This window comes from Silurus meridionalis, chromosome 1 (assembly GCF_014805685.1).
Source record: "Silurus meridionalis isolate SWU-2019-XX chromosome 1, ASM1480568v1, whole genome shotgun sequence".
Taxonomy (NCBI): Eukaryota; Metazoa; Chordata; class Actinopteri; order Siluriformes; family Siluridae; genus Silurus; species Silurus meridionalis.
In genome coordinates, this window is record NC_060884.1 from 17,364,758 (window position 1) to 17,390,199 (window position 25,442).

Consider the following 25,442-nt stretch of genomic DNA (forward strand, 5'->3'; position numbering starts at 1 on the left):
TATTCCGCAGGCAGCTGAAACGAAACTGGAGCAGCTGATTAGCGGAACGATGCCTTCGCTCAGAGAAACTTATGAAGTTGGCTTGGATTTCATCGAGTTTCTGGGGGAAAGGAAATCAAAAAAGGACAAAAAAGAGCTTCGAGACATTTACAACTTCGAGTTCAAAAGGTTACATTGGAAAGCATTCAGTTTATTCAGCAGGCTTGTTTTTAAGAGAAGGATTTAACATGGAAACCCATAGTGTCATTCCTAAACCTATAGTAATATCAATGCTACATAAAGTTTGAATTAATTGTCAGGCAGAAGTACAGCAAACAAGCTCAAATCATAAAAATGTTGTGTTTAATTTGTTGTCCCAGTGTTGTCTTTCTCTTAGTATCTCTTAGACACTGAATGGTTAATGATGACTAATGCTCGTATGATTATGACTGTGATTAGTGTCTGGAATTAGGTGTATTTTTGCTCTAACAGGGAACGAGGACCAAGTTTTTCTAAGTTGTTCTACGCCTTGCTGTATTTTAACCTAGCCAGTTTAAGGCAGGGAAAAGTTATCCTGCATGCCAAACCTCAGGTAAGTCCTCCTTCTCTCTTTCTGTCTCGGTGTATCCTGCTTTTCTGCCATGCCACTCACTTGTATAAACAAAATCTCCTTAACTCTCTTACATAGGTCCGTCTGTACTACTGTGATCAGTGGAAAATCAGAACACATTCAAAGCCGACTCCAAGCTCAAGACCTGATCATGAACCCAGCAGAGCTCCAGACTCTGGTCAAAGAGCCCCTCACTCATCACCCAATATCAACCCCGTCCTCACACCAAAGAGAAAGCTGGCTCAGGAAATCCTTCAAAAGCTCAGGACAAACAGGTAAAGACTAGTCCTTGCTCTTCTCAGCAGTGATGAAGCTTGTTCTCCCAGGTTAGGTTTTCTAACGAAAATTTTACCAGCACAAAGAACAGATTATAACTTAACCAGGTAAAGCTAGATTTTGTATTGATGCTGTTTATGTATACCGATTGACATTGTTAATATAAAATTGCTCGTATAATTTTTTTTTGCAGACCACAGCTTATTTCTGACAAGGGAGGCATTACGATCACATCCACTCCCGTGAGCAAGAATGGAAAAGTTCTGCTCAATATTGACCTCCTCGACACGGTGTACGTGGTGAAGTTCCAAATCGTAAATAAAGGGCAAAAGTGTATTCACTTCACCTTCTACACAGCACTGCACAAGATACGGTGCTTCACTTTAGTCAGTGAGAGGAGAGTGAGCAGGGTTTCCCCTCTGCTCCTTTGTCCAGGTGAGAAAATGAATAACCACTTTGAACGATATCTAGGAATTATCCTGTACTAGACCTACAGCTGTGTATATTCACACAGCAAGCATTATGCCAACTCGATATTTCATTTCCATTCTACATTATGTAAAAAATAATTTCAAATGGGGGGTTCTATTACAGAAAAATTAAACTAATGGCCGGGTGTGATGCGGCACATCCTCAACTATTTTATTTCTTTTATACCACAGCGATTTGCATAACTCATAATATGATTTATATCTTCTTCTCCTTTCGGCTGCTACCATTAGGGGTCGCCCCAGCGGATCATCCTTTTCCATGCCCCCCTGTCCTCTACATCTGCCTCTTTCAAACCAACTACCTGCATGTCTTCCCCCACCACATCCATAAACCTCCTCCTTGGTCTGTCCTCTACATCTCCCTTATTCTTAAAGATCGGTACCAGCACACTCCTCTTCTCACCTTCCAAAATCTTTAACAATCTTATTGAAAACTCCACTATCATCTCTCCTAAACATCTCCATGCTTCTACTGGTATGTCATCTTGGCCAATTAACTTTCCACTCTTCATCCTCTTAATCGCTGCTCTCACTTCCTCCTTACTAATCCTATCCACTTCCTGCTTGACCAACTCCACATCCTCCACCTGTTCTTTCTCTCTCATTTTCCTCATTTATCAGCTGCTTAAAATACTCCCTCCACCTTCTCAACACACTCTCCTCACTAGTCAACACATTTCTATCTCTATCCTTTATTGCTCTAACCTGCAGCACATCCTTCCCAGCTTGGTCCCTGGCCAATCGGTACAAATCCTTTTCTCCTTCCTTAGTGTCCAACTTCTCATACAGCTCCTCATATGCCTTTTTCTTGGCTTTTGCCACATCCCTCTTTACCTGCTGCCACATCTCTCTGTACTCCTGCCTACTTTTCTCATCACTCTGTCAATCCCAGGTCTGTTTTGCCAACCTCTTTCTCCTTATGCTGTCCAGCACTTATTCATTCCACCACCATGTCTCTTTGTCTTCCTTTCTCTTTCCAGATGTCACTCCAAAATACCTTTCTAGCTGTCTCCTTTATCACATCTGCAGTAGCCCAATGATCCAGCATCTCTTCACCACCACCGAGCCCCTGTCTGACCTCTTCCCTGAATCTCACACTACAGTCTTCCTTCTTTAGTTTCCACCATCTTATTCTTCGTTTAGTCCTCACTCTCCTCCTCTTTTTCTTCACATCCAAAACCATCCTACAGACCACCATCCGATGCTGTTTAGCTACACTGTCCCCTGCCATCACCTTACATTCTCCAATCTCCTTCAGGTTGCATCTCCTACATAGAACATAATCCACCTGTGTGCACCTTCCTCCACTCTTATACATCACCATATGATCCTCCCTCTTTTTAAAATAAGTGTTCACCACTGCCATTTCCATCCTTTTTAGCAAAATCTACCACCATCTCCACATTCCTCTCCCTATAGTCATACCTACCCATCACCTCCTCATCCCCTCTGTTCCCTTCACCAACATGGACATTAAAGTCTGCTCTATCCACCAATCTTTCATTCCTAAGTACACCTTCTACCACTTCATCTTAATCAATTTAGAATCAAACAATTTTTCCTTCTCCTCTATCTCACAACCTACTTGTGGAGCATAAGCACTGATGACATTTATCATCACCCCTTTAACTTCAAGCTTCACATTCATCACCCTATCAGAAACTCTGTTCACCTCCACTACACTCTTCCTGTACTCCACTTCTCCTTTCCCTGCTGTCTCTGTAGACGTCTTCCTCCTCTCCTTCTCCTCCTTTGTCACAGTAGCCCAATTTCCACCGGTACCATGTTGGCTAACAATACCTGTGGTGGTCGTTGGTAACCCAGGCCTCGACCAATCCGGTATGAATTTCTGATTCGTGATCCGCATATTTGATTTGGCACATGTTTTATGCTCGATGCCCTTCCTAACGCAACCCTCCCCATTTATTCAGGCTTGGGGCCGGCACTAAGAGTGCACTGGCTTGTGCAACCCTAATGGCTGGGTTCTCTATATATAATATATAAAGAATACAATTCAGTCAAAACCAATACTTGAATTTTCTCAAGCAAATATATAGATTTTCAGGCTACTTACTCACAAGTCCTACTTTTTTTACCTCCCAGATTTTGCATGAATAGAATTGAAAGCATTAAATACAAGTGTATAAATGTACTTAAAAGTATACATGAATTATTCATGAATAGAACAGAGAATAGAATGAGTGACTGGTTATAAACAAACTTCATTAATCTACAGTAGATCCTCCTTCATGCTGGTATATAAAGGAAGTTCAACATTGCAAAAGTTTGCTAACAAACAATTTCATTTTTTGTTAATATCTATCTCTGCTATGTGATGAGTATAAAGTCTCTTTGCTGAGAAACACACACACGTTTTTGGAATTGGCCCCAGCGTCTCATGCATGAACATTTAAACGTATTTTTCGCATCGGAAAAACAAAAAAAAACACATTTAATCTATTTGTAGTTGCACTTAATCTTGTGGAAATGGAACTGCCATGAAACAAGTAACTTTCTGTTCTAACTTATAACAGCTATAATTAGGCAGACTCTCTTCATCTCTGTGATAAGTCAAAACATGCAGCTGGCCTTTTAAGATACTAGAAAGCGCTCTGTTGTGATGACTTTCTTGTGGATAAAAACATAAAGAAACAGTTCGACTTCTTACTTTCAAAGTGCTAAGACCTTAAAAAAATGCAAAATTTTATTTGTTAATGCGTAACAAACACAAGTTCCTATAAACAGTACAATAATGTAATAGAACAAGCACTTTAAACGTGTGATTTGCCTTGTATCTGGAAAATGACTCAAACTTTTATGACATAAATCAGAATTGAGAATTTAACAGCGATGTGGTATAAACACGCAGTAATAATAAAAGCATGGGTTAGTTGTTAATTATATATATATATATATATACACACACACACACACACACACACACACACACACACACACACACACACACATACACACACACACACACATTAAACAATATATATAATGATTTAAAAAAGTGAGTATACCCCTAACCTTTTGTCAGCCATTTTAGTATATCTTTTTGAAGGATAATACTATAGAAATTGAACTTGGATATATTTTAGAGTAGTCAGTGTGCAGCTTGTATAGCAGTACATATTTACTGTCCTCTAAAAATAACTCAACATAGCTGCCAACAAATGTGAGTACACTCGACATGATAACTGCAAAAAGTTGGTTTCCATGGCCGTCATCCTAAAATGAAGCCTTATCTGAAGCTGCCCTGAAGACGACCTGTCCAAAAGCATGAATTACTGGAACCATGTCCTGTGGTCTGATGAGACTAAGATTAATTTGTTTGGCTCAGATGGAGTCCAGCATGTGTGGTGACGACCTGGTAAGAAGTATCAAGAAAATTTTGTTTTGCTTACAGTCAAGCATGGTGGTGGTACCATCATGGTCTGGGCCAGCATGAGTGCTGCTGGTTCTGGGGAGCTGCAGTTTATTGAGGGAAACATGGATTCCAACATGTACTGTAACATTCTGAAGCAGAACATGATGCCCTCCATTCAGAAACTGGGACAAATGGCAGTTTTCTTTTCCAACAAAATAACTACCCTAAACACACCGCCAAGATGACAACTGCCTTGCTGAGGAAGCTGGCAGAGAAGGTAAAGGAGTGGCCAAGTATGTCTCCAGACCTGAACCCTATTGACCTGTGGGGCATCCACAATCGAAAGGTGGAGAAGCACTGTGTGTCTAACATCCAACATCTCCGTGATGTCATTTTTAAGTAGTGGAAGCGGATCCCAGCAACAACCTGTGCAACTCTTGAATTCCATGGTCAGGAGGATTAAGGCAGTGTTAGATAACAATGGTGCGCACACAAAATACTGACACTTTGACACAGTTTTGCCATGTTCACTTAGGGTGTACTCACTTTTGTTGCCAACTACTTAAAAAATAATGGCTGTGTGTTGACTTATTTTCAGAGCACAGTAAATCTGTACTGATATATATATATATATATATATATATATATATATATATATATATATATATATATATACAGTACAGACCAAAAGTTTGGACACACCTTCTCATTCAAAGAGTTTTCTTTATTTTCATGACTATGAAAATTGTAGATTCACACTGAAGGCATCAAAACTATGAATTAACACATGTGGAATTATATATGGAATTATATACATAACAAAAAAGTGTGAAACAACTGAAAAATGTCATATTCTAGGTTCTTCAAAGTAGCCACGTTTTGCTTTGATTACTGCTTTGCACACTCTTGGCATTCTCTTAATGAGGTTCAAGAGGTAGTCACCTGAAATGGTCTTCCAACAGTCTTGAAGGAGTTCCCCGAGAGATGCTTGGCACTTGTTGGCCCTTTTGCCTTCACTCTGCGGTCCAGCTCACCCCTAAACCATCTCGATTGGGTTCAGGTCCGGTGACTGTGGAGGCCAGGTCATCTGGTGCAGCACCCCATCACTCTCCTTCTTGGTCAAATAGCCCTTGATGCCTTCAGTGTGACTAGTCATGAAAATAAAGAAAACTCTTTGAATGAGAAGGTGTGTCCAAACTTTTGGTCTGTACTGTGTATATATATATATATATATATATATATATATATATATATATATATATATATATATATATATATATATATATATATAGTATACATGATTACATTTAGATATGTGTATTTTATGTAAGCATGAAAGCACAACTGTGACATTTTGCGTAATTTTGCAACAGGTGTGCTTCTTAGACTTTGCTTTCATAATTTGTTTGGTATGCGATCAGTAGGTAGGAAGGATTGGTATATCTCTAGGGAAATCTGATTGAAATAAAAAAAAAAATCAAATCAAACCAACAAATTAAACATTTCTTTTAATTTCAATCTGTTAACGTCTGCCAGGTGAGAGCTGCGCAGTCGAGGTGAAGTACCAAGCACACCATTATGGTTGCTTCCCAGCCACCATGTACTTTGAGTTCTGCCCTGAGTCTGAGTCTACAAACCCTCCCAAACCATTCTGCATTGTGCGGGAAATCGAAGCAGTGGTGCACACTCAGCTGGGTACTGAGCTAGGCCCAACCAGTCAGTATAAACCCAGACAGAAAGGGCAGAGACGCCCTAAGGATCGAGTGGTGGAGGAGGGTGTACCTCCTGAGAGGTAAGCTTACTGGAATGTGGATCACATGCACAAGGATACACAGAACATAAGAAAAAATAAAGGGTGCACTACAAATGGCTCCATTAGTGCAAAATAATTAGCAGCCTTTTCAACACCATTTACCAGCATTATTTTATTTCTGGTGAGTATGTTCAAGTACATATTGACAGATGGCAGAGTGTTTGGAAGGTTTGTGTGCAACATGTTTTATACTGAATGGATTTACTCGCATTCAGTGCAGTTATTTTTTTCATTCTTTCCTCCTCTCTGTAGCAGCAGGACTCATGCTTTAAAACAGTTTGTGAAACTGAAAGATTATAAGTACTCATCTTACCTGAAGATCTTGGTCCAACACTGGGATGCTGATAATGAGGAACTTTCCCCTACAACCAGGCAGCAGCTTCTCAGAGTGAGGTGAGATTTTGTACCACTCAGGTCCTGTCTACTTAGGAATCGATTCCAAATCTAAAATTCAAAGAACTCGTTAGAATGTCACTCACACAAAAGCACTTTACAAACTCATATCTTCTTCATGGTGGGTATACATGAACTCTGGTTATAGTACAAAATGAAGACAGATGTATACGTTTGAGAGACCGTATTTAAGATAGACCACATGTTCAATGCTATTAGATGTGTTTATTTTGATTATTTATTGACTCAACTTGAGTTAAAACTGTGCACACAACAGATATACAGTCAACATCTGAGTTCCAGTGGACCACTGTACACTAGTTAGCATATTACCATTGCATACTAAAGTTTTCTTGTGTTCTCAGAGGTGTGTTGGAGTCGCCCCTGTCTATAAAACAGTATGCTGAACATTTCCACCTTGTCCTACACCTAGAGGAGATTCAAATGGAGGAAGATATAAAGAAGTATGATATGTATGGCCAGACCATGAAACTGGACAAAAGTAACAAAAACCTGCTTGTACTGCGGGTGAGTTCTAACCTTTTCATGTCAACAAAATAACTGCAGTTGGTATAATATATACAGTAGTGAGATTTTGTTTTTAATTTTCTTTTATTGATTTAGGTATTAAATCTATTCAGTGCCTCCCTGACAGTCGAAGTCATAGCTTTATTTGAACTTTGGATTTATTGTTGTGGATTTATCATTTTTTTATTCTCTCTCTGTCTCAGGTACCTGGAGTGGCAGAGAACAGGCCGTCTGTGCTAAGAGGAGATGCCTTAAATGTGTATTTGCATAAAGATAAGGCTGAACCTATCACCGTGTACAAAGGCTACGTTCATCGTGTTGAGCTGGAGAATGTTCAGCTGGGCTTTTCTAACAAGTAAGAAGGGACAGAAGTTTTGAAAACCAGTATTTTATTATGCTGTGAATTTATATGCTTCAGTTCAACCTCTGTATTTATTTTCTTAATTATTTTTTGTTTGTTTTATAGGCTTGTTAAGAAGTTCATTGCCAATATGACTTTCAATGTGGAGTTTAGCTTCAACCGTTTCCCTCTTAAACTCCAGCATCGAGCTGTACAGCTGGCTGCTGAACACAGGCTGGGAAACGTATTGTTTCCCACTCGCAATGGAGTCAAGCAGACAGCACTGCCTACTCTAAGGTCACTCAGACACCACTGTTTCCGTTTATCTGCAACTTTTTATGAGAGTAGAAATTATATTTGTTGAATATAACCTAAATTATTGTGACCTAATGTGCTGCTCTTTACAGGATATACAATCGAGATCTGGAAAACAATCCTGAGCAGAAAGCAGCTGTACAGCACATTTTGTCTGGCCAGTATAAACCTGCTCCTTACATGATCTTTGGGCCACCTGGCACAGGAAAAACTGTCACACTGGTCGAGGCCATAAAACAAGTAAATTAAACAAGAAACCTACATATTTCAAGACCTCTGAATGTTCAGCATTGAGAATAGGAAAGTCAAATAGCACCCCTTACTGGAACTTGGATGTGAACCCCTCATGAAAATTTACTTAATTTTGGCTTTATGTTTTAGTATATGCAATCTGCAACATTAATTTCACAAATTTCTCACTGTGAAATCTGACAGAATTTCACAGTATTCATATTTTTTTTAAATGTGTTTTTTTAGGTCAATAAGACTGGTTCTAGTGTCCATGTTCTGGCCTGTGCTCCTTCCAATAGTGCTTGTGACCTGCTGTGTGAGAGGTTGTTGGGATTTGTGGATGCCCATCGTCTGTTTCGTTTGTATGCTTGCAGTAGAGACCCCAGTACTGTGCCACAGAAACTACTGGTATGCATATGTGCTGCATAATCAATCTTGTAGAAAGGTTTGTTTTGAGATTATATTTATCTCTGAAATTGCATGTCTATTCACAGAAATACAGTAACTGGGTTGAAAATCAGGGCAGTTTCATTTTGCCCTCTCAGGAAACCCTGATGGACTACACCATCATTGTGGTCACGCTCATCACTGCTGGAAGGTCCTTTTCTCCTTTTCCCTAACACCATTTTATAACTACATTTACCATAACGAAGTTCCACTTAGTAGAGGCTACGAACTTATCTAGTTTATATCTATGAAAATACTACACATATGATTGTGACATACAGTGTTTTTCTACCCGTCTTACCTCTAAGAATAACCTCTTCAATTGGCATAATACATTATAACATTCCTGACTCACTGGGTGTATTGTTTTTAGGCTTGTATCTGGAGGCATCCCAGTGGGTCACTTCACACACATCTTCATCGATGAGGCCGGACAAGCTGTGGAACCTGAATGTGTTGTCGGAATTGCGGGTAAGTATGAAAGTGCTGTTTGAAAGTGCTGAAAATGATTTCTATTGCTATTCATCCATTTATTTTTCTTCAGGCCTTCTCCATCCTGAGACTGGCCAGCTGGTTTTGGCTGGAGACCCCAAGCAGCTTGGTCCTATACTTAGATCTCCACTGGCACAAAAATATGGACTAGGTAACTCGCACTATTGTATGACTAAATATTTAGATATTTGTAGTAAAGCTCTGGGTGAATAGTTCAGTTTGAAACTCAAAATCCACAGTGTTAAATGTGCTTGTTTCTGTAATATCTATGGCTGTGAAACAGGGCTCTCACTGCTGGAGAGACTGATGACCCAAAACTCCCTCTATCAGAAGAACCAAGATGGCCACCAAGGTTATGACAGTTGCTATGTCACCAAGTTACTACAGAACTATAGGTGCCCTTTTAATTTCTCTTATTTTCCATAGTTAGATAGTTGTACTGAAGCTAATTAATGAGATAATAAGATATTGAATCATTTTTTTGCAGGTCTCATCCTGCCATTCTGAAAATCCCTAATGAACTTTTCTATGAAAATGAGCTGCAAGTATTTGCAAATCAAATGGAGCGAGAAGCTTTTTGCCACTGGGAGCACCTTCCAAAACAGGTACTTTAGTGTGATGTTTCATTGCTGTTCCCATGAGAATATGTAAGGTTTTTTCTTTCTTTTTTTTTTCGTTTTATTATTTACAAGGTAGTGTTATGACTGCTCCTCTGGAGGATGGGGCTTGTTATGGTTAATTTGTGCTGAGTGTTCTATTTGGCAAATTGTGTTGTTGATCAGGGCTTCCCAGTGATATTCCATGGGGTGATGGGAAAAGATGAGAGAGAAGCAAACAGTCCATCCTTTTTCAACGTTAGCGAGATAGAGGTCCTCATCAACTACCTGAAAAATCTCCTGCTAAGTCAGGGAAAGAAGGGTCTGCCCAAACTCAGTGCCAATGACATCGGCATCATTGCTCCCTACAGGAAGCAAGTAAGAACAATCATCGGTCATTATAGTGTCTATGTAGATAGATTTTTGATTCATTAACTTGGAAATATATTTTCCCAGGTGGAGAAAATGCGGAAAGCTCTCAAATCAGTAAGAGAACTTCAACAGTGGAAAGACATTAAGGTTTGTCAGATTTTTCCTTGGAACGAGTCTACATTTTCAAACTCGATCCTAATAAAGTTCTGACATTGGTAAAGAGTTAATTACTTAGATTGTGCAGATTAAATGTGAGACAATGATACTAAAATATTTTATAATATACAGTGGAACCTCGGGTTACGAGCGCCCCTGGATACGTAAAATTCAGGTTAAGAGTCGCAATTCATAAAAAATGTTGCCTCTAGTTACGAGAAATTTTTTAGGATACGAGCGCTGCGCACGGAAAAATCGCAGGCAGGTTAGTTTTTTTACGCATCGCCACGTGCTCTCGCTGCGCTCTCATGCAGCACATACACATCCGCTCGTCGCTCTAACAGTGTGGAATTACTGAACTTTAAATACTGTACGTATTCCTATTACCATGCCGCAAACAAAGAAGCCTGATGCAGAAGGTGGAAAGAAGAAAAAAGCCATCACTGTGGAAATGAAGAAGGAGATAGGAAAATTTGTATCGGGATACGAGCTTTTCAGGTTAAGAGTAAAGAGATGGAACCAATTAAACTCGTAACCCGAGGTTCCACTGTACACTGATCAGGCATAACATTATGACCACCTGCCTAATTTTTTTTGGCCCCCTTTTTGCTGCCAAAACAGTCGTGACTTGTCAAGCATTTACAGCATTATATTCTTCACTGATGTGAGCTACAGGAGCTCGTCTGTTGGATCGGACCACACGTACCAGCCTACGCTCCCCACGTGCATCAATGAGCCTTGACCACCCATGACTCTGTCGCCGGTTCACCACTGTTCCTTCCTTCAACCACTTTTTATAGATACTGACCACTGCAGACCAGGAAACATCCCACATAAGCTGCAGTTATGGAGATGCTCTGACCCAGTGGTCTAGCCATCACAATTTGACCCGTGTCAAACTCAAAACCTTGCGCTTGCCCATTTTTTCTGCTTCTAACACGTCAACTTTGAGGACAAAATGTTCACCTGTTTAATGAATATATCTGACCTCTAACAGGTGCCATGATGAAGAGATAATCAGTGTTATTACTGGTTGTAATGTTAAAATGCCATGATGTTATGCCTGGTCTGTTTATACATTTAAATACTTGCATCTGCTTTAAACTATTTCGTGGAAACTTGTTAAGGTTTAGAGAGGAATTCAGCGAGACAAGCCTTGTGTACTTTGTGTCACAGGTGGGCTCAGTGGAGGAGTTCCAGGGCCAGGAGAAAATGGTGATCATGGTGTCTGCAGTCAGAAGTAGCAACAGCTATGTTAAGATGGACCAAGACTTCAACATTGGTTTCCTCACAAATGAGAAGGTATACCTGTTTTTGAGCTTATTTATAAAATAAAGTTTTACTTTTACATCAGTACGAGACCAGTACTGGCTAATATTAAAGAAATAGTTCTGAAAGGTGATGGACCGAAAACCGGTTGGCACAAGTATTTTATGTATTGTTTATAGTGCTTAAAGTTACATTTATTTCTGTGTGAACCCTTTCTGTTCTCTTACAGAGGTTTAACGTGGCCATGACCAGAGCCAAAGCTCTTCTCATTGTCACAGGAAACCCTGTGATCCTGAGCAAGGATCCCACCTGGAAGAGGTAGGACACGATAATAAAAAAGAAACTTGTAGGAGATATTTAAAGCATTTTAAAGTAAATGTATTTCATTTTAAGTTATTGCTCAGCATAATTGTGCCATATTGGCCACATTCCACTGACTAGTCCATGACCAAACTAATGTGGTCACAGGTGGTTCTTTAATAGGAAGTCCATTAATGCATGACGTACAGATCAAGAACAGTGCTATAGTCAGTGATGACATACCTACAAAGCGCCCCTATTGGGTGTATCTGATCAAGCGAGTCTATATGCTCAGGGATGATTAAACAGAACTGTGTGTGTATGTTAGCTTTCTGCAGTACTGTGAACAAGAACAGGGCTACACTGGCTTCGACTACAAGGAATTTGAGGGGGAGGACGATGTGGTGACTCGGCTTGCCTCTTTAAAAATCCACACTTCCACTGATGGTATGCATCTTCTTTAGAATTATTCTATATAGTTCTTTAATACAGGGGATACACGCAAAGTCTACACGCCGCTGTTAAAATGGCATATTTGAATGAAAACATCAGATCTTGTTTCACCTTTAATATGATATGGCAACCGATAAAATCCAAATGAAAAGAAAAAAACAACAGACTAACCTGATTGCGTAAATGTGTACATCTCTTATGCTGTGTAAAAGCACATTTTGGGTGCAACAAAGCACTTAGCCTTGGAAAGCATTGATCTTCTGAAGCCATTACTTTGTTGACTTGGATTTGTGCTTTGTGTCAGTACTGTGATAAAGATGAAACATTTCTTCATCTGTCTAACACAGACGTGTAGGTTTTACTCCAGTTTTCGGAGCTGTACACGATTCCCTTTTCTTGACTTCTTGATTCCCCAATAGCAGCTGAAAAAAGAAGCAGGATATGTGGGTATGGTGTTCTTTGAGAGACGAGCTGTCTTGTTTTTGTGATAAGCACATCTTAGAAGTGTTAAAAAATATATTTTTTTTTTCTCTCTCTCTTCATGAGAAACGTTATCTGCCCTGAAACCATACCCTATTGGAATGATGATGATATTCTTGCAGCTCCTTTAATGTTGCTCTAGATCTTTTTCTTCTTGCCCTTTTGGCAATTTTGGAGGGACCCTCCTGTTTTTACTAATGCCATTGTGGTGGCCTATGTGCTCCAATTGTACATTTCATTTCATACATTTTTTTTTTGTACCCCTGTTCTGATCATAATAAGATTCTGCAAATGCTTTGCAGACCATGGCTTCAGGAGTTAAATGATCAAGGTATCTTTTGAACACACGTTTCATTTGTGATGCCGGATTATAAAATTCTTAAAATCTGATGTTTTTTATTATTATTTATTTTTTACAGTTTGAACAGGTTTTGTTGGATATATTTTGGATTTAAAGGAAATCTTTACCACCATGGCCAGTTAGCTTTATCAGAAAGCAGAGATTAAATGTCAGTTCCACAAAGCGTGGATTGTTACTACAGGAACAGAAAGGTTTCAGAAAAAAATGCTGCTCACGTACCAAACATTTCTCTTCACACTCTATACACAGTGCACTATATAGACAAAAGTATTGGAACACCTGAATTTTTCAGCCATATGCGGTTCTTCCCCAGACTTTCACAGCAAAGGATGCCTTTGTATGCGGTAGCAGTAAACCCAAACTGTTCCAGCATAATAATATCCCTGTAAACAAAGTGAGCTCCTTGGAATTTCATCTGCAAAAATCTTTGCAGATGAAACATGTTCCAAATATAAACAGTAATAGGTTTAAGTGGAAGATCTTGAGTGGCCTGCTAGAGAACTCTGACCTCTGGGATGAATTGCAATGCTGCCTGCACCCCCAGGCCTCCTCACCCTACATCAGTACCTGACTTTACCAACACCCTTGTGGCTCACAGAGCACAAATCTCCATAAGCGCACTCCAAAATCTAGTGAAACAACATCTCCGAAGAGTTGAGGTTTATATAACAGCAAATGTGGAGTGGGATGTTCAAAAAGCAAAAGTCTTATTCAGGTCTTTACAAGCTTTTGTCCATTTAGTGTATTAACACCCTCTGATTATTATGCTGAATATAGCGAAGAATGAAACACTTATTATGAAACACTTAGGATTGCTTCTGGCTTCTGATGATAATTATCCTGTCATGATTACATTTTTGTTTCAGCCAAAACATGTTCCATACATTATTAGATTTCCTCAGGGACATTTTATAGAAAGCAACATTTGAACTAAGTAGATATTTATACCCCTCAATGACTGTAATAAACAGACAAAAGCACACACATGCTTATTTTAAGATGTTATGCAAGAAACTGCTGTCAAGATTTAAACATTTACATCTGCATATGACTAAAAATGTGTTTTGATTCTGTTTAGAAATAGAAGAGAGCGCAGTGCAACAGCATGTGCATCCAGAGTGGAGGAACGAACTCTAAAAATTCCCACAGATCAACTGTCTACCATGTGGTCACTGAGAAACAGTGGGCAGTGCAGCAGCTTCTGAACACTGCTGCACCGATAAAAGAACAGAGAGAGACAGTTCATACAATCATCTAGAACAATACTACGTGAGGCATTTCTTCATTATCTGATTTGAAATGCTTTTTTTTTTTTCCATTTGTACTTTTCCTATTTTAATTAAGGTGCCATAAAGCAAAAATCTTTGCAGATGAAACATGTTCCAAATATAAACAGTAAATTGCAGATTATCATCCAGCAGTTAGTTCAAAGTTAGTTTTATAATTTCAGATTGATTATGATTTTTATTTTGGAAGAGGGATATGTCATTTTTGGATTTTTAAAAAAGAGGTTTATTGTTAAACTAACGGGAATTGCTATGTTTTAAACCTTAATCATTAAATCACCAGTTAAAGAAAAAAAAAAACAATGATCCAGAATTGGAGAAATTTTCTTTAATTCAAATTTTCCAAGCTCAACAAAGACTACTCTGTTCACACACTGTGGTGGTGTTATAGTTGGGCAATAAATGCAATAAAACACTTGTACATAAAAATTTTCCATATTCTTTCCACACTGCTGTCTAAAATCCTGAAAAATATACTGTAGAGAATCGATTTGTTCCAAAAACAATTATTTAACACGGTTTAATTTTGCTTCGTACAAACATTACTCTAATTTTACTGTTCCTTATAATGTGTTCAGATGTTGTCACATGCAGGCTATAAGACTGTAAACAAAGAAACACACACACACACACACACTTTAAGTGTAGATTTTGTGCTCCTTTATTTTGTGCTATATTACTTGCATGGTGCCCTTTAACTACTGACCACTACATTGTCCCATCTTACATCTCTGGCAAGTCCAGAATTCTGAACACTAGCACATACATCTGTATACTTCTTTTGTACATTTCAATTCTTTAGCCGACTAGATTAAGATGCTACAAATGAAGAGCCATCTCCTATTATTTTGTTATTAAAGATGTTAATTTGAATATTCACTGTACAGTTCATCGAGGTTACTGAAGTAAAAGTGTAGGAAAACAAACAGCAATGAGTTCAATGTTAAGCATTAAGACAAGTGTAAGTTAGATTTTTTTTTTTAATTATTAATCATTACCTGAAAGGGGGCAGCAATGTAAACTATAGATACGAGATCTTAGTAAAAGCTGTATATCACACATTAACCTTACAAGCCAAGATGACGGTACAGACCAAAACCTATGTGACTGGCATGCAAATACTACATGTTAGAACACCACTTCTAATAATAATACCGATTTCAATAATACATTCAGTGCTTTACCTGCGGTGAAAATGGCCAACTCAAAAAGCAACTGAAGGCACAGAGGTTAATAGGAAGTGTGTAGAAAGCGCACTTTTAAAACAAACAGAAAAACCATTCATAGAACGCATAGGTTTGGCTGTTATACTGATGTTATGAATGGCCAATGTGTGTGTATTTAATATATATATATATATATATATATACACACACACACACACAACACACACACACGTATGTTAGTCTTTGAGTTTTCCTGTTTGTTTGACTTGTTACACACTGCCTATTTGCATACTGATCCGAGTCAAACACAATATAATATAATCTTGTTACTGAAACACAGATCAGAGCAGCATCTATGGTAGAAATCAGTCTTTATATATCCAGTGTAGATATAATTAGCGGCACCGTGATGTGAATTTGTGCACATGTACCTGCCTGTCTCTCTGACTGTGATATACCAATGTCACATACTATAATAGCACCAACCACTGAACGGTATTTCAATTTGTAGTCGGCAAACATACCCATTAGCAATAAAAAGTCAATTAACATTTCTCAGAAGCTTGAAGACACTAAAATTGATTTTTAAATTCACAAAAAAAAAAAAACTGTCACGAAGCATAAGACCTGATGCTTCGTTAATTACTAATTCTAAATCTGCGCAAATAAGTTCAGATGCCACATCTAGAAATAACAGCTATGGTCAGGGCAGTGTCTTAACATGTACACATGGTGTGAAATAATACAGCATAGTTATACCTTACCCAGGTGCAAATCTCACTTTGTAACAACTTGTTACAGGCAAATAAATCAGATAACTGAGGCACGTTTTGTGCCAGCTATTATAACTGTCAGTCTTAGTCCTTTTGATGCATAAATGTGATTATATATATATGGTACGGTACATTACAGTACAGAGATGCTGTTTGGTTACAAATCCGACGTTCTTTCGTGGGCGGTTGAATGCCATGTATTTCTAGACATTGGGCGATTCTTCTGTGATACTCCACAAATCTCTCACAGGATCAAGCACCCGCCCCTCTTTTTCCTCTTCCGGACTTGCAGCGCCGCCCTTGTGGCCATTTCAAACACTTCCCTCACACCCTCCTTGGTCTTGGCCGAGCACTCCAGGTAACCGAAGGCACTGATGCGGTTGGCCATGTCGCGGCCTTCCTCGGGTTTAACAGGCTCCTGCAATCACAGCAGAACCGATACAGTCGTGAATTGGGAGAAATGTATGCACACTATCTGTGACCTATTTCTAGTCGTATGTGGTTCTTCCCCAAAATGTTACTGCAAAGTTGGAGGCACCCAAACCTGCTTCATCATGACAATGACCTGAGCACAAACCCTGACTTAACTTAGACCCTTGTGCCTGAATAAACACAAATCTCCACAAGTGCACACTAAAATCTAGTAGATCATCTTCCCAGAAAAGTGTGGAGATTATTATAACAACAAAAATGGGGACTAAATATGAGTAATATTGGGACACTCAGTAAATATGAGCAAAGACTATGGAAATTGGCTTTATTGTTTAACCTCTAGATCTTTTGTCAAAAGGTTTATTAAAAAAAGAAAAAAAAAGAAGAAAAAAAAAAGCACAAATCATACTCATGGACATGGGGTACCAACATTATTAGAGGGAACTGTATGCTAGGCATTGCATAGACTAGTCGAGTAACACCCTGGCCATTGCTGGAAGGAGCTGTGAACTAGAAGAGATGGTAAGGAAAAAACAGACAAACAAACAAAACGCACACAAACAAAAAATTCTACAACTTTCTGTAAAAAAAAAAAAAAAAAAAAAAAGGCCACAGTAATTTAGCCTTAATTAAGGTCTAGCGCTACAGCAGGGAGTCCACATTAAACTCTCCCATGAAAGAAGTACATTATTCAGAACACTTTCTGCATCAGCGACAGACTTCATGGCTTGGCAGGCGGAGAGGGAGTACTTCTAGTGCACTATGTGCTTGAAAGATGATGTTTATTAGCTCACAAAGTGCAAGATCATCACCCAAGTGCTTTTTTAATGCGACTGCTTTAAACAAAGCTGTGGACCACAAGCAGGAAGCTACCTGTTTCATCTTAGCCAGCTCTCTCCGAGTATGGTCGTCGTTGCGCAGGTCCTTCTTATTCCCCACCAAAATTATGGGAACGTTGGGGCAGAAGTGTTTCACCTCTGGCGTCCACTTCTCTGGAATATTCTCTAAAGAAATGACACACACACACACACACACACACACACACACACACACTGAGCATGATGACAATAATTCAGCCTCACTAATAGATACCTTCAGTTCAGTTGTCATAATCATTAATAGATATTAATTTCTACTGCTATTAAAAGTTGCTCGTGTCACAATAACAGGTCATATAGTTCAAGTCAAGTCAAGTCAAGACTAAGCACTAGATCACGATTATAACTGCAAATATTTCATTTAAGCAAGTGAAAATATTTGGAATATAATACAATGTATCTACTATAACCCAATTATTTGATTATTAAAACTCTTAGACATCTGTACACATTTCAGACTAGTAATCTTGTTCTATAGGAAAATCATGTTTTTTTTTTTTTTAACATCCCATTTCACCTTTATTTCCCATTTGTTGTTCTTACAACCTCCACTCTCATGTTCAGGTTTTCCAACAGATTTTGTAGTGTGGTCGTGGAGATTTGTGCTCATTCTGCCACAACGGTGTAGTAAAGTCATGTACTGATGTAGGGTGAGGAGGCCTGAGGTGCAGTCAGTGTTCCAATTCACCCCAAAGGTGTTTAGTAGGACTGAGGTCAGAGCTCTACAGCGGGCCACCCAAATCATCCACTCTGACCCATGTAAACCATATCGTCATAGAGTTCCTTTGTGCACAGGGGCATTGTAATGGTGGAATAGGTTTGGGTTTCCTAGTTCAAGTGGAGGAAAAATGTACTGCTCCAGCGTCCGAGGACATCATATACAATTGTGTGCCTCAAACTTTGTGGTAACAATTTAGGAAAGAACCACATATGGGTGGAAAACATGCTTGTCATGTAAAGCATTGAATACGTTAAAATACAGGATGAAAATCTTCTATTTAATGCACAACTATCTTTTTCTATCCGCTTCTCCCATTAGGGGTCGCCACAGCGGATCATCCGTCTCCACACCCCCCTGTCCTCTACATCTGTCTCTTTCAAACCAACTACCTGCATGTCCTCAGCATTCTCCTACCGATATACCCCATGTCCCTTCTCTGCACATGTCCAAACCATCTCGAACGCCTTTCTCACTTTGTCCCCAAAACGTCCTACATGCGCTGTCCCTCTCATAAACTCATTTCTAATCCTGTCCATCGTCGTCACTCCTAACGAAAACCTCAACATCTTTAGCTCCACCTCCTGTCTTTTACTCAATGCCACTGTCTCTAAACCATACAACATTGCAGGTCTCACCACAGTCCTATAAACTTTCCCTTTCACTCTTGCAGAAACCCTTCTATCACAAATCACTCCTGTCACTCTTCTCCACCCACTCCACCCTGCCTGCACTCTTTTCTTCACTTCTCTAACACACTTTCCATTACTTTGCACTGTTGACCCCAGGTACCTGAACCTCTTCACCTTCTCCACCTCTTCTCCCTGTAACTGCAACACTCCACTGCCCTCCCTCTCATTCACACACATGTACTCTGTCTTACTCCTACTGACTTTCATTCCCCTTCTCTCCAGCACGAACCTCCACCTCTCCAGGCTCTTCTCAACCTGCTCCAAACTCTTACCACAAATCACAATATCATCCACAATCATCATAGTCCATGAAGACTCCTGTCTGACCTCATCCGTCAACCTGTCCACCATCACTGCTGTCACACTGCCCTCATACATGTCCTGCACCACCCTCACATACTTCCTAATACAATACCACAATTCCTCTCTCGGCACTCTGTCGCACGCTTTATCTAAATCCACACACACACACACACACACACAATGCAACTCCTTCTGACCTCTATACTTCTCCATTAACATTTTCAAAGCAAATATTACGTCCGTAGTGCTCTTTCTCGGCATAAAACCACACTGTTTTTCACAGATGGTCACTTCCTCTCTCAGCCTGGCTTTATTTTCCTTTTCTCCTTTCTTAGTGTCCAACTTCTCATACAGCTCCTCATATGCCTTTTCCTTGGCTTTCGCCACCTTCCTCTTCAACTGCTGCCACATCTCTCTGTAATCCTGCCTACCTTTCTTATCTCTCCCAATTCTGTTTCACCAACCTCTTTCTCCTTATGCTCTCCTGCACTTCTTCATTCCACCATGTCTCTTTTCTTCCTTTCTCTTTCCAGATGTCACTCCAAGGACCTTTCTAGCTGTCTCCCTTATTACTTCTGCAGTAACCTAAATCCTCCAGCATCTCTTCACCACCACTGAGCCCCTGTCTGACCTCTTCCCTGAATCTCAACACTACAGTCTTCCTCCTTTAGTCTCCATCTTATTCTTCTTTCAGTCCTCACTCTCCTCCTCTTCTTCCTCACTTTCAAAACCATCCTACAGACCACCATCCGATGCTGTCTAGCTACACTGTCCCCTTCCAACACCTTCTTCAGTCTTCAATCTCCTTCAGGTTGCATCTCCTACATAGAACATAATCCACCTGTGTGCACCTTCCTCCACTCTTATATGTCACCCTTTGCTCCTCTCCTTAAAGCCATACGTAACCATCACCTCTGTTCCCTTCAACAACATGAACACACAACATATCTAGCTTTCTCCTCTCCATCATATCAGCTACCTCTCTCCCTTTACCTGTCATAGTACCAACATTTAAAGTGTCCACCCGCACCTCCACTCTCCTCCACTGCTCCTTTCCCTGCCGTATCTGTAGACGTCTTCCTCCTCTCCTTCTCCTCCTTCGGCCAACAGTAGCCCAATTTTCCACTGGTACCCTGTCGGCTAACGAAACCTGTGGCGGTTGTTGGTAACCCGGGCCTGGACCAATCCTGTACGAATTTCTGATTCGTGTTCAGCACATTTTACGCTGAATGCCCTTCCTAACGCAACCCTCCCCATTTATCCGGGCTTGGGACCGGCACTAAGAGTGCACTGGCTTGTGCAACCCTAATGGCTGGGTTAATGCACAACTATTTCATAATAAGAGATCAGATAAGAGATCTACAATATAATAACATAAGAAATCTGTTTTTATTTTGAATATTGTTATGTGCCATGACATCTTAATATGAAGTAACCAATCACGAGACTATTGTTCTAGAAGCTTCCAGGGAAAGGTAATGTAACGTAATGTGATGTATAAATTGTATAAACAGACAGAACAATAACAATAAGGTTTACGTATTCCAATACTTGGGGAAATGTTGGAGAGTAAAACCACGATTACCTGCAACTGATCTGATAAAGTGATACAGATTACTTGTTTCCAGAAAAGTCAGTTGGGCTCTGGTGACTCACTAAGGCAAGTCAGAGCTCAGACTTCCTGCTATTCACACAGTCTAGAATATACGACAATGATGTGTCTTAGCTCTGATAAGAGGCCTGAAAATGCATATTTAGAAGATGCATGAGAGCACTTGTAAAATTAAGATGTTTATCTGTTTGCCATAAATCTATTACAGCATCAGCACACAGCCGGAAATGCCATGAAAAGCCCGCACATGATTGTGAGCTGTCAGCTGAATGAACAGAAGACAAACAGGGGAAAATCCTAAAAGCACTTTTGATAATTTGTGCGTCAGAAAGATTTTTAAGAAAAGAAAAAAGTACCTAAACTGTCAGGACTGTCGATAGAGAAGCACATAAGAATGACATCTGTGTCTGGGTAGGAAAGTGGTCTCAAGCGGTCATAGTCCTCCTGACCTGCAGTGTCCCACAGGGCCAGCTCCACCTGTCAGTCAGAAAAAAAAAATCACAGTGAAGTCCAACAACATTAAAGTGTGAAGCCTGCATTTGCCTCGGGCTATCTGGATTCCTTTCATTTTTATCAGGAGAAGCTTTAACAGTGACAACATAGTCTGCCATTTCTGATAAAGACTGAAATCATTTGTAAGACTTGGGAACAGTGTGACATTTCTATTATGAATAGAGCCAAGTGAAAGCAGCTAACTAGAAATATATATTTATCGAAAATGAATGTGTGTCTGGCTTGCTCGTACAAAATCTTTTGCCCAATTACCTCTACATTACAATTTACACATATACACACACACACACACACAACACCAAGTTTACTATTAAACATTTAGGTCTAATTTATGCGTGTGTGTGTGAGGATGTGTGGGTGTCCACTAGAGGGCAAAAAAACAACAAAAAAAAAAAACTTGAAACACAAGAAAGTTTGCTATACAAGTCAATAGCTTAAGACACTGTAAATATGAAACTAGTTGCTCATCCAAAATATTTAGATGTAGATGCTGATAAGCTGATCTTATGACTCTCCTTCCTCTCACCCATCACTGCAAACCAGCCCTTTCTGTTTACTTGGTGCTTATAACACCCCATCAGATGGTGACACTTTTACTAAGAATGATGAACAGAAAGGCATCTTTACGATTCATTACTGCTGCACAAAACCTTGAAACGCATAACAATCACGTGTGATTTTAAAAGATGATCTATTTCAAAGTACAAAATATTGGGCTTTAGTATTATATCATTTAGGGATGTAGCATTTTAATTGAATTAATATACAGATGAGCATAGTATAAGAAAAGCATTTTCAATATATAAAAGATATATAGAAATGTTTTTCCCTGTATTGCTAAACCATAGATAGTGGCACCTCTGGCTCTATCTATGGACAAGTCCCAACTTCCTGGCAGAGGCGTGTGCACGATGTCGTCCAGCTGGAAAGCGAGTTGCAAACTCCCCCCCCCCCCCTACAACAGTCTCCTGTGTGACAAACATTTTGTAGTCTTAATTGTTTGTAATGGTGTTTTTAGCCTCTGTATTTGCAGGTCAAAACTATATGTTGAAAGGCCCATGTTTTTTTGTTTGTTTTTTCACCCAAGAGAAACAGCAAGATAATTAAAGGCAACACACAGTCTAAGGAAAACAGGGTTTTCAAGAATGAATACTTTTTCCTAATCAAACTGCTTCCTTGTGACAAAACTCTTAGGTGGAGCCATGACACACTGTGCAGAGCTGAGTCATCCTTTAGGAGGAAACTGCTAGGAATGACAAAGAGGCAACTTCAACCATCCGTATCCTAATCTCCTTGATATGGACAAGAAAAAAAATATTCGCAGCCCATGAATGAGCTTTTCTGAAGAGATTGTGTATGCAGGCTGAGGTTGTAAGCTAGTTATTGAAACACAGGAGAAATACAGTGGAGATATCTATGTTCTCAAGCTTCACCATCAAGCCTTAAAAAGGGTAGACAGAACAACCGAGCTATTTTTAAAGCCAGAGAATGAAGGATGAGTATAGACTGCTTGCTTTTGGCCAGAGGGATTTGGGCTGAACTCAGAGTTTGCTGGGGTTAAGAAAGGTTCTAAATCTTATGCAAGCATGCTCTTAAGCAGGGTAAATTCTGTGGAGCTTAGCCTCACACAGGGAAAGAAAGAGGCAAAATAAGACTCCAGAATATACCACTTTACTTAAAGGTCTGCCAAAATCCTATACAGCAGAAACAGCACCGCCCACCCCTGCTTTCTCACACGCACACACAGGAAATGAATTGACCTGTTTATCAAACCATAAGGGCCATTGGGAAGGGGAATATCCAGACAGCCATGTTCCCAAATCATGCCAGGAAACAAGCAAGTACAGCCATTTCCTGTTATGGCCGTTCTTGGCCTTAGAGCTAGCCAGTGCAATTCTAGCATTAGTGTCCATTAATGTGGAACATAACTAATGACTTACCACTGACCAATGCTTCGTCTGCTGGGAATTAATTCAGGTGCTGGTGAGCCAGGGTCCTTACTACAAACTGGGGCAGTGATCACTCAATTTTCCATTGACTTTGCTCAATTTACATTTCCTTATTCATATAAAATATTTAAAATGTAGATCATCCATTTGTAAACCTAATCCAGACTTTTTGTCATAGTAATTCAAGTATGAATGTAGGCCAGCTAGCAGACTACGTTAGTTGTAATTTCTCGTAATTTTCTCAAACAAACCATATATGGACCATAAGTGTTTGTCTGCCATTTTATTCGAACTGGAAGGCTTCCAAAAATCTAATTTCATTTCCAGTAAGGGGAACATACTGGGCATCGATGCGCCATGGTTTTTGTGGTCTATGGAGTGGGTTTATTTTATCAATTATACTTTACAGTGAGTTGGAAGTCTTTGGGGTTTTTTTTGCTATTGAAACAGACCCTACCTGATCAGCAAACTGTTGGAACCACAAAAAACGCTTTCAAATTTGAACTTAATTTGTAATAAAGAAAAAAAATAATAATTGCACATACACAAATATACATATTTATATTTTAATATATTTGTATCATGTCTTCACAGGTCTTTGTTAACAATCCTGACCTGACCTTTAGTCTGAGTTATAATGTGCATGAACTACAGGAAATCAGGGCAGGGAAACCTGTGGGTGTGGCTTGTAATTCGCTGCCACGTTTTTCAAATTCTGTGTCCAGAAGTGTATTTTTGTAAGAGATTTTGTAGCCTTCATTCAGTAGGCTTAATTCATCAGTAAAAACCTGACACACACACACACACACACACACACACACACACACACACACACTTAACTAATCCACACCAACCTGTTTGCCATCCACCTCAATGTCAGCAATGTAGTTCTCAAACACAGTGGGCACGTAGACTTCGGGGAACTGATCCTTACTGAAGACTATTAGTAGACAGGTCTTTCCACATGCTCCGTCTCCCACGATCACCAGCTTTTTCCGTATGGCTGCCATACCTAGAAGGGCAAGAACAACAATTTACATGTTTGGAATAGCAATCAAGTAGTTCAGTTTCCTTTCTTTGTTAAGAGTCCAGATGAAGGTTCTAGAACAGATAATCAACCTACTGTTTCATATTGGTAGACATTAAGCCAAAACATTGTAACTATAATACAAATCTCTTCTTTTATAGACTGTACTGTAGAACGTGCTGCCACACATTTATGTTCATTCTGCATTGCTCCAGCTGAAGCGTACATGTCTTCACTTACTACACATTACATTTTGGTTCATTTATGGACTATTTAGGTGACATTGCTTGCGTTTGGGATCGCCAGCGACTTTACATAACTACTAACGTGCATGGGGGAAAAAGGCGGATAGCCACAATAAACGAGCACCGATAAAGAAACATGCCTCATATACAGTTGTCCGCTCCCTTCCTACCTAAGTTCTGGACACGTACACACAAAAGAAGCATCGCTGGTCCCTTATTGTACTGTGCAGAGAGTGGAAGGGGAAGCTTCATGAGAGGGAGCTTCATCAACCCACAAATGCAGGTTTTTCCATCCAGCAGGAAGAAAGCAAGTAATGAAAACCTTCCACTCTGCACTGGCAATAAACAGACAGGAGAGGCTCAGGTTTGCATTATTGCTTCTCTCTGCACAGATTGTACTCCCTCAGATGTAAATTTGATTCAGTTTAAAATCAATGAGTTCCATAAGGTGCATTTCCTCATACAGCAAATGTTGCACACACATCAGGACTTTGAGAGACCCGGTAAAGTGGCTGTTCTTCACACTTGAGGGCTAAGTGATAAAACGCAGGGCTATCAAGATGGTTCATAAAA

The 25,442-nt window shown here is 39.6% G+C and overlaps 2 protein-coding genes across 2 annotated transcripts in view; one reads left to right on the plus strand and one right to left on the minus strand.

The window, feature by feature from the left end:
• On the plus strand, positions 1-14,990 carry mov10a (Mov10 RISC complex RNA helicase a). Its single transcript, XM_046862104.1, has 22 exons — positions 1-168; positions 472-571; positions 668-864; positions 1,059-1,300; positions 6,266-6,521; positions 6,795-6,935; positions 7,301-7,463; positions 7,667-7,818; positions 7,930-8,100; positions 8,211-8,358; positions 8,596-8,757; positions 8,844-8,947; positions 9,170-9,267; positions 9,341-9,439; positions 9,572-9,683; positions 9,776-9,893; positions 10,071-10,262; positions 10,341-10,403; positions 11,589-11,714; positions 11,911-11,999; positions 12,310-12,428; positions 14,354-14,990. Exons 1-22 carry the CDS (start codon positions 50-52, stop codon positions 14,410-14,412), a joined length of 3,030 nt encoding a protein of 1,009 aa, XP_046718060.1. The 5' UTR covers positions 1-49; the 3' UTR covers positions 14,413-14,990.
• Positions 14,875-25,442, minus strand: part of rhoca (ras homolog family member Ca) — a 16,603-nt gene continuing 6,035 nt past the window's right edge. The window contains exons 2-5 of the mRNA XM_046862223.1: positions 24,452-24,609; positions 21,492-21,612; positions 17,806-17,936; positions 14,875-16,918 (exon numbers count right to left, since the gene is read on the minus strand). Coding sequence (XP_046718179.1) covers positions 16,745-16,918; positions 17,806-17,936; positions 21,492-21,612; positions 24,452-24,607 — 582 coding nt within the window. The 5' untranslated portion in view covers positions 24,608-24,609 and the 3' untranslated portion in view covers positions 14,875-16,744. The remainder of the gene's footprint in view (positions 16,919-17,805; positions 17,937-21,491; positions 21,613-24,451; positions 24,610-25,442) is intronic.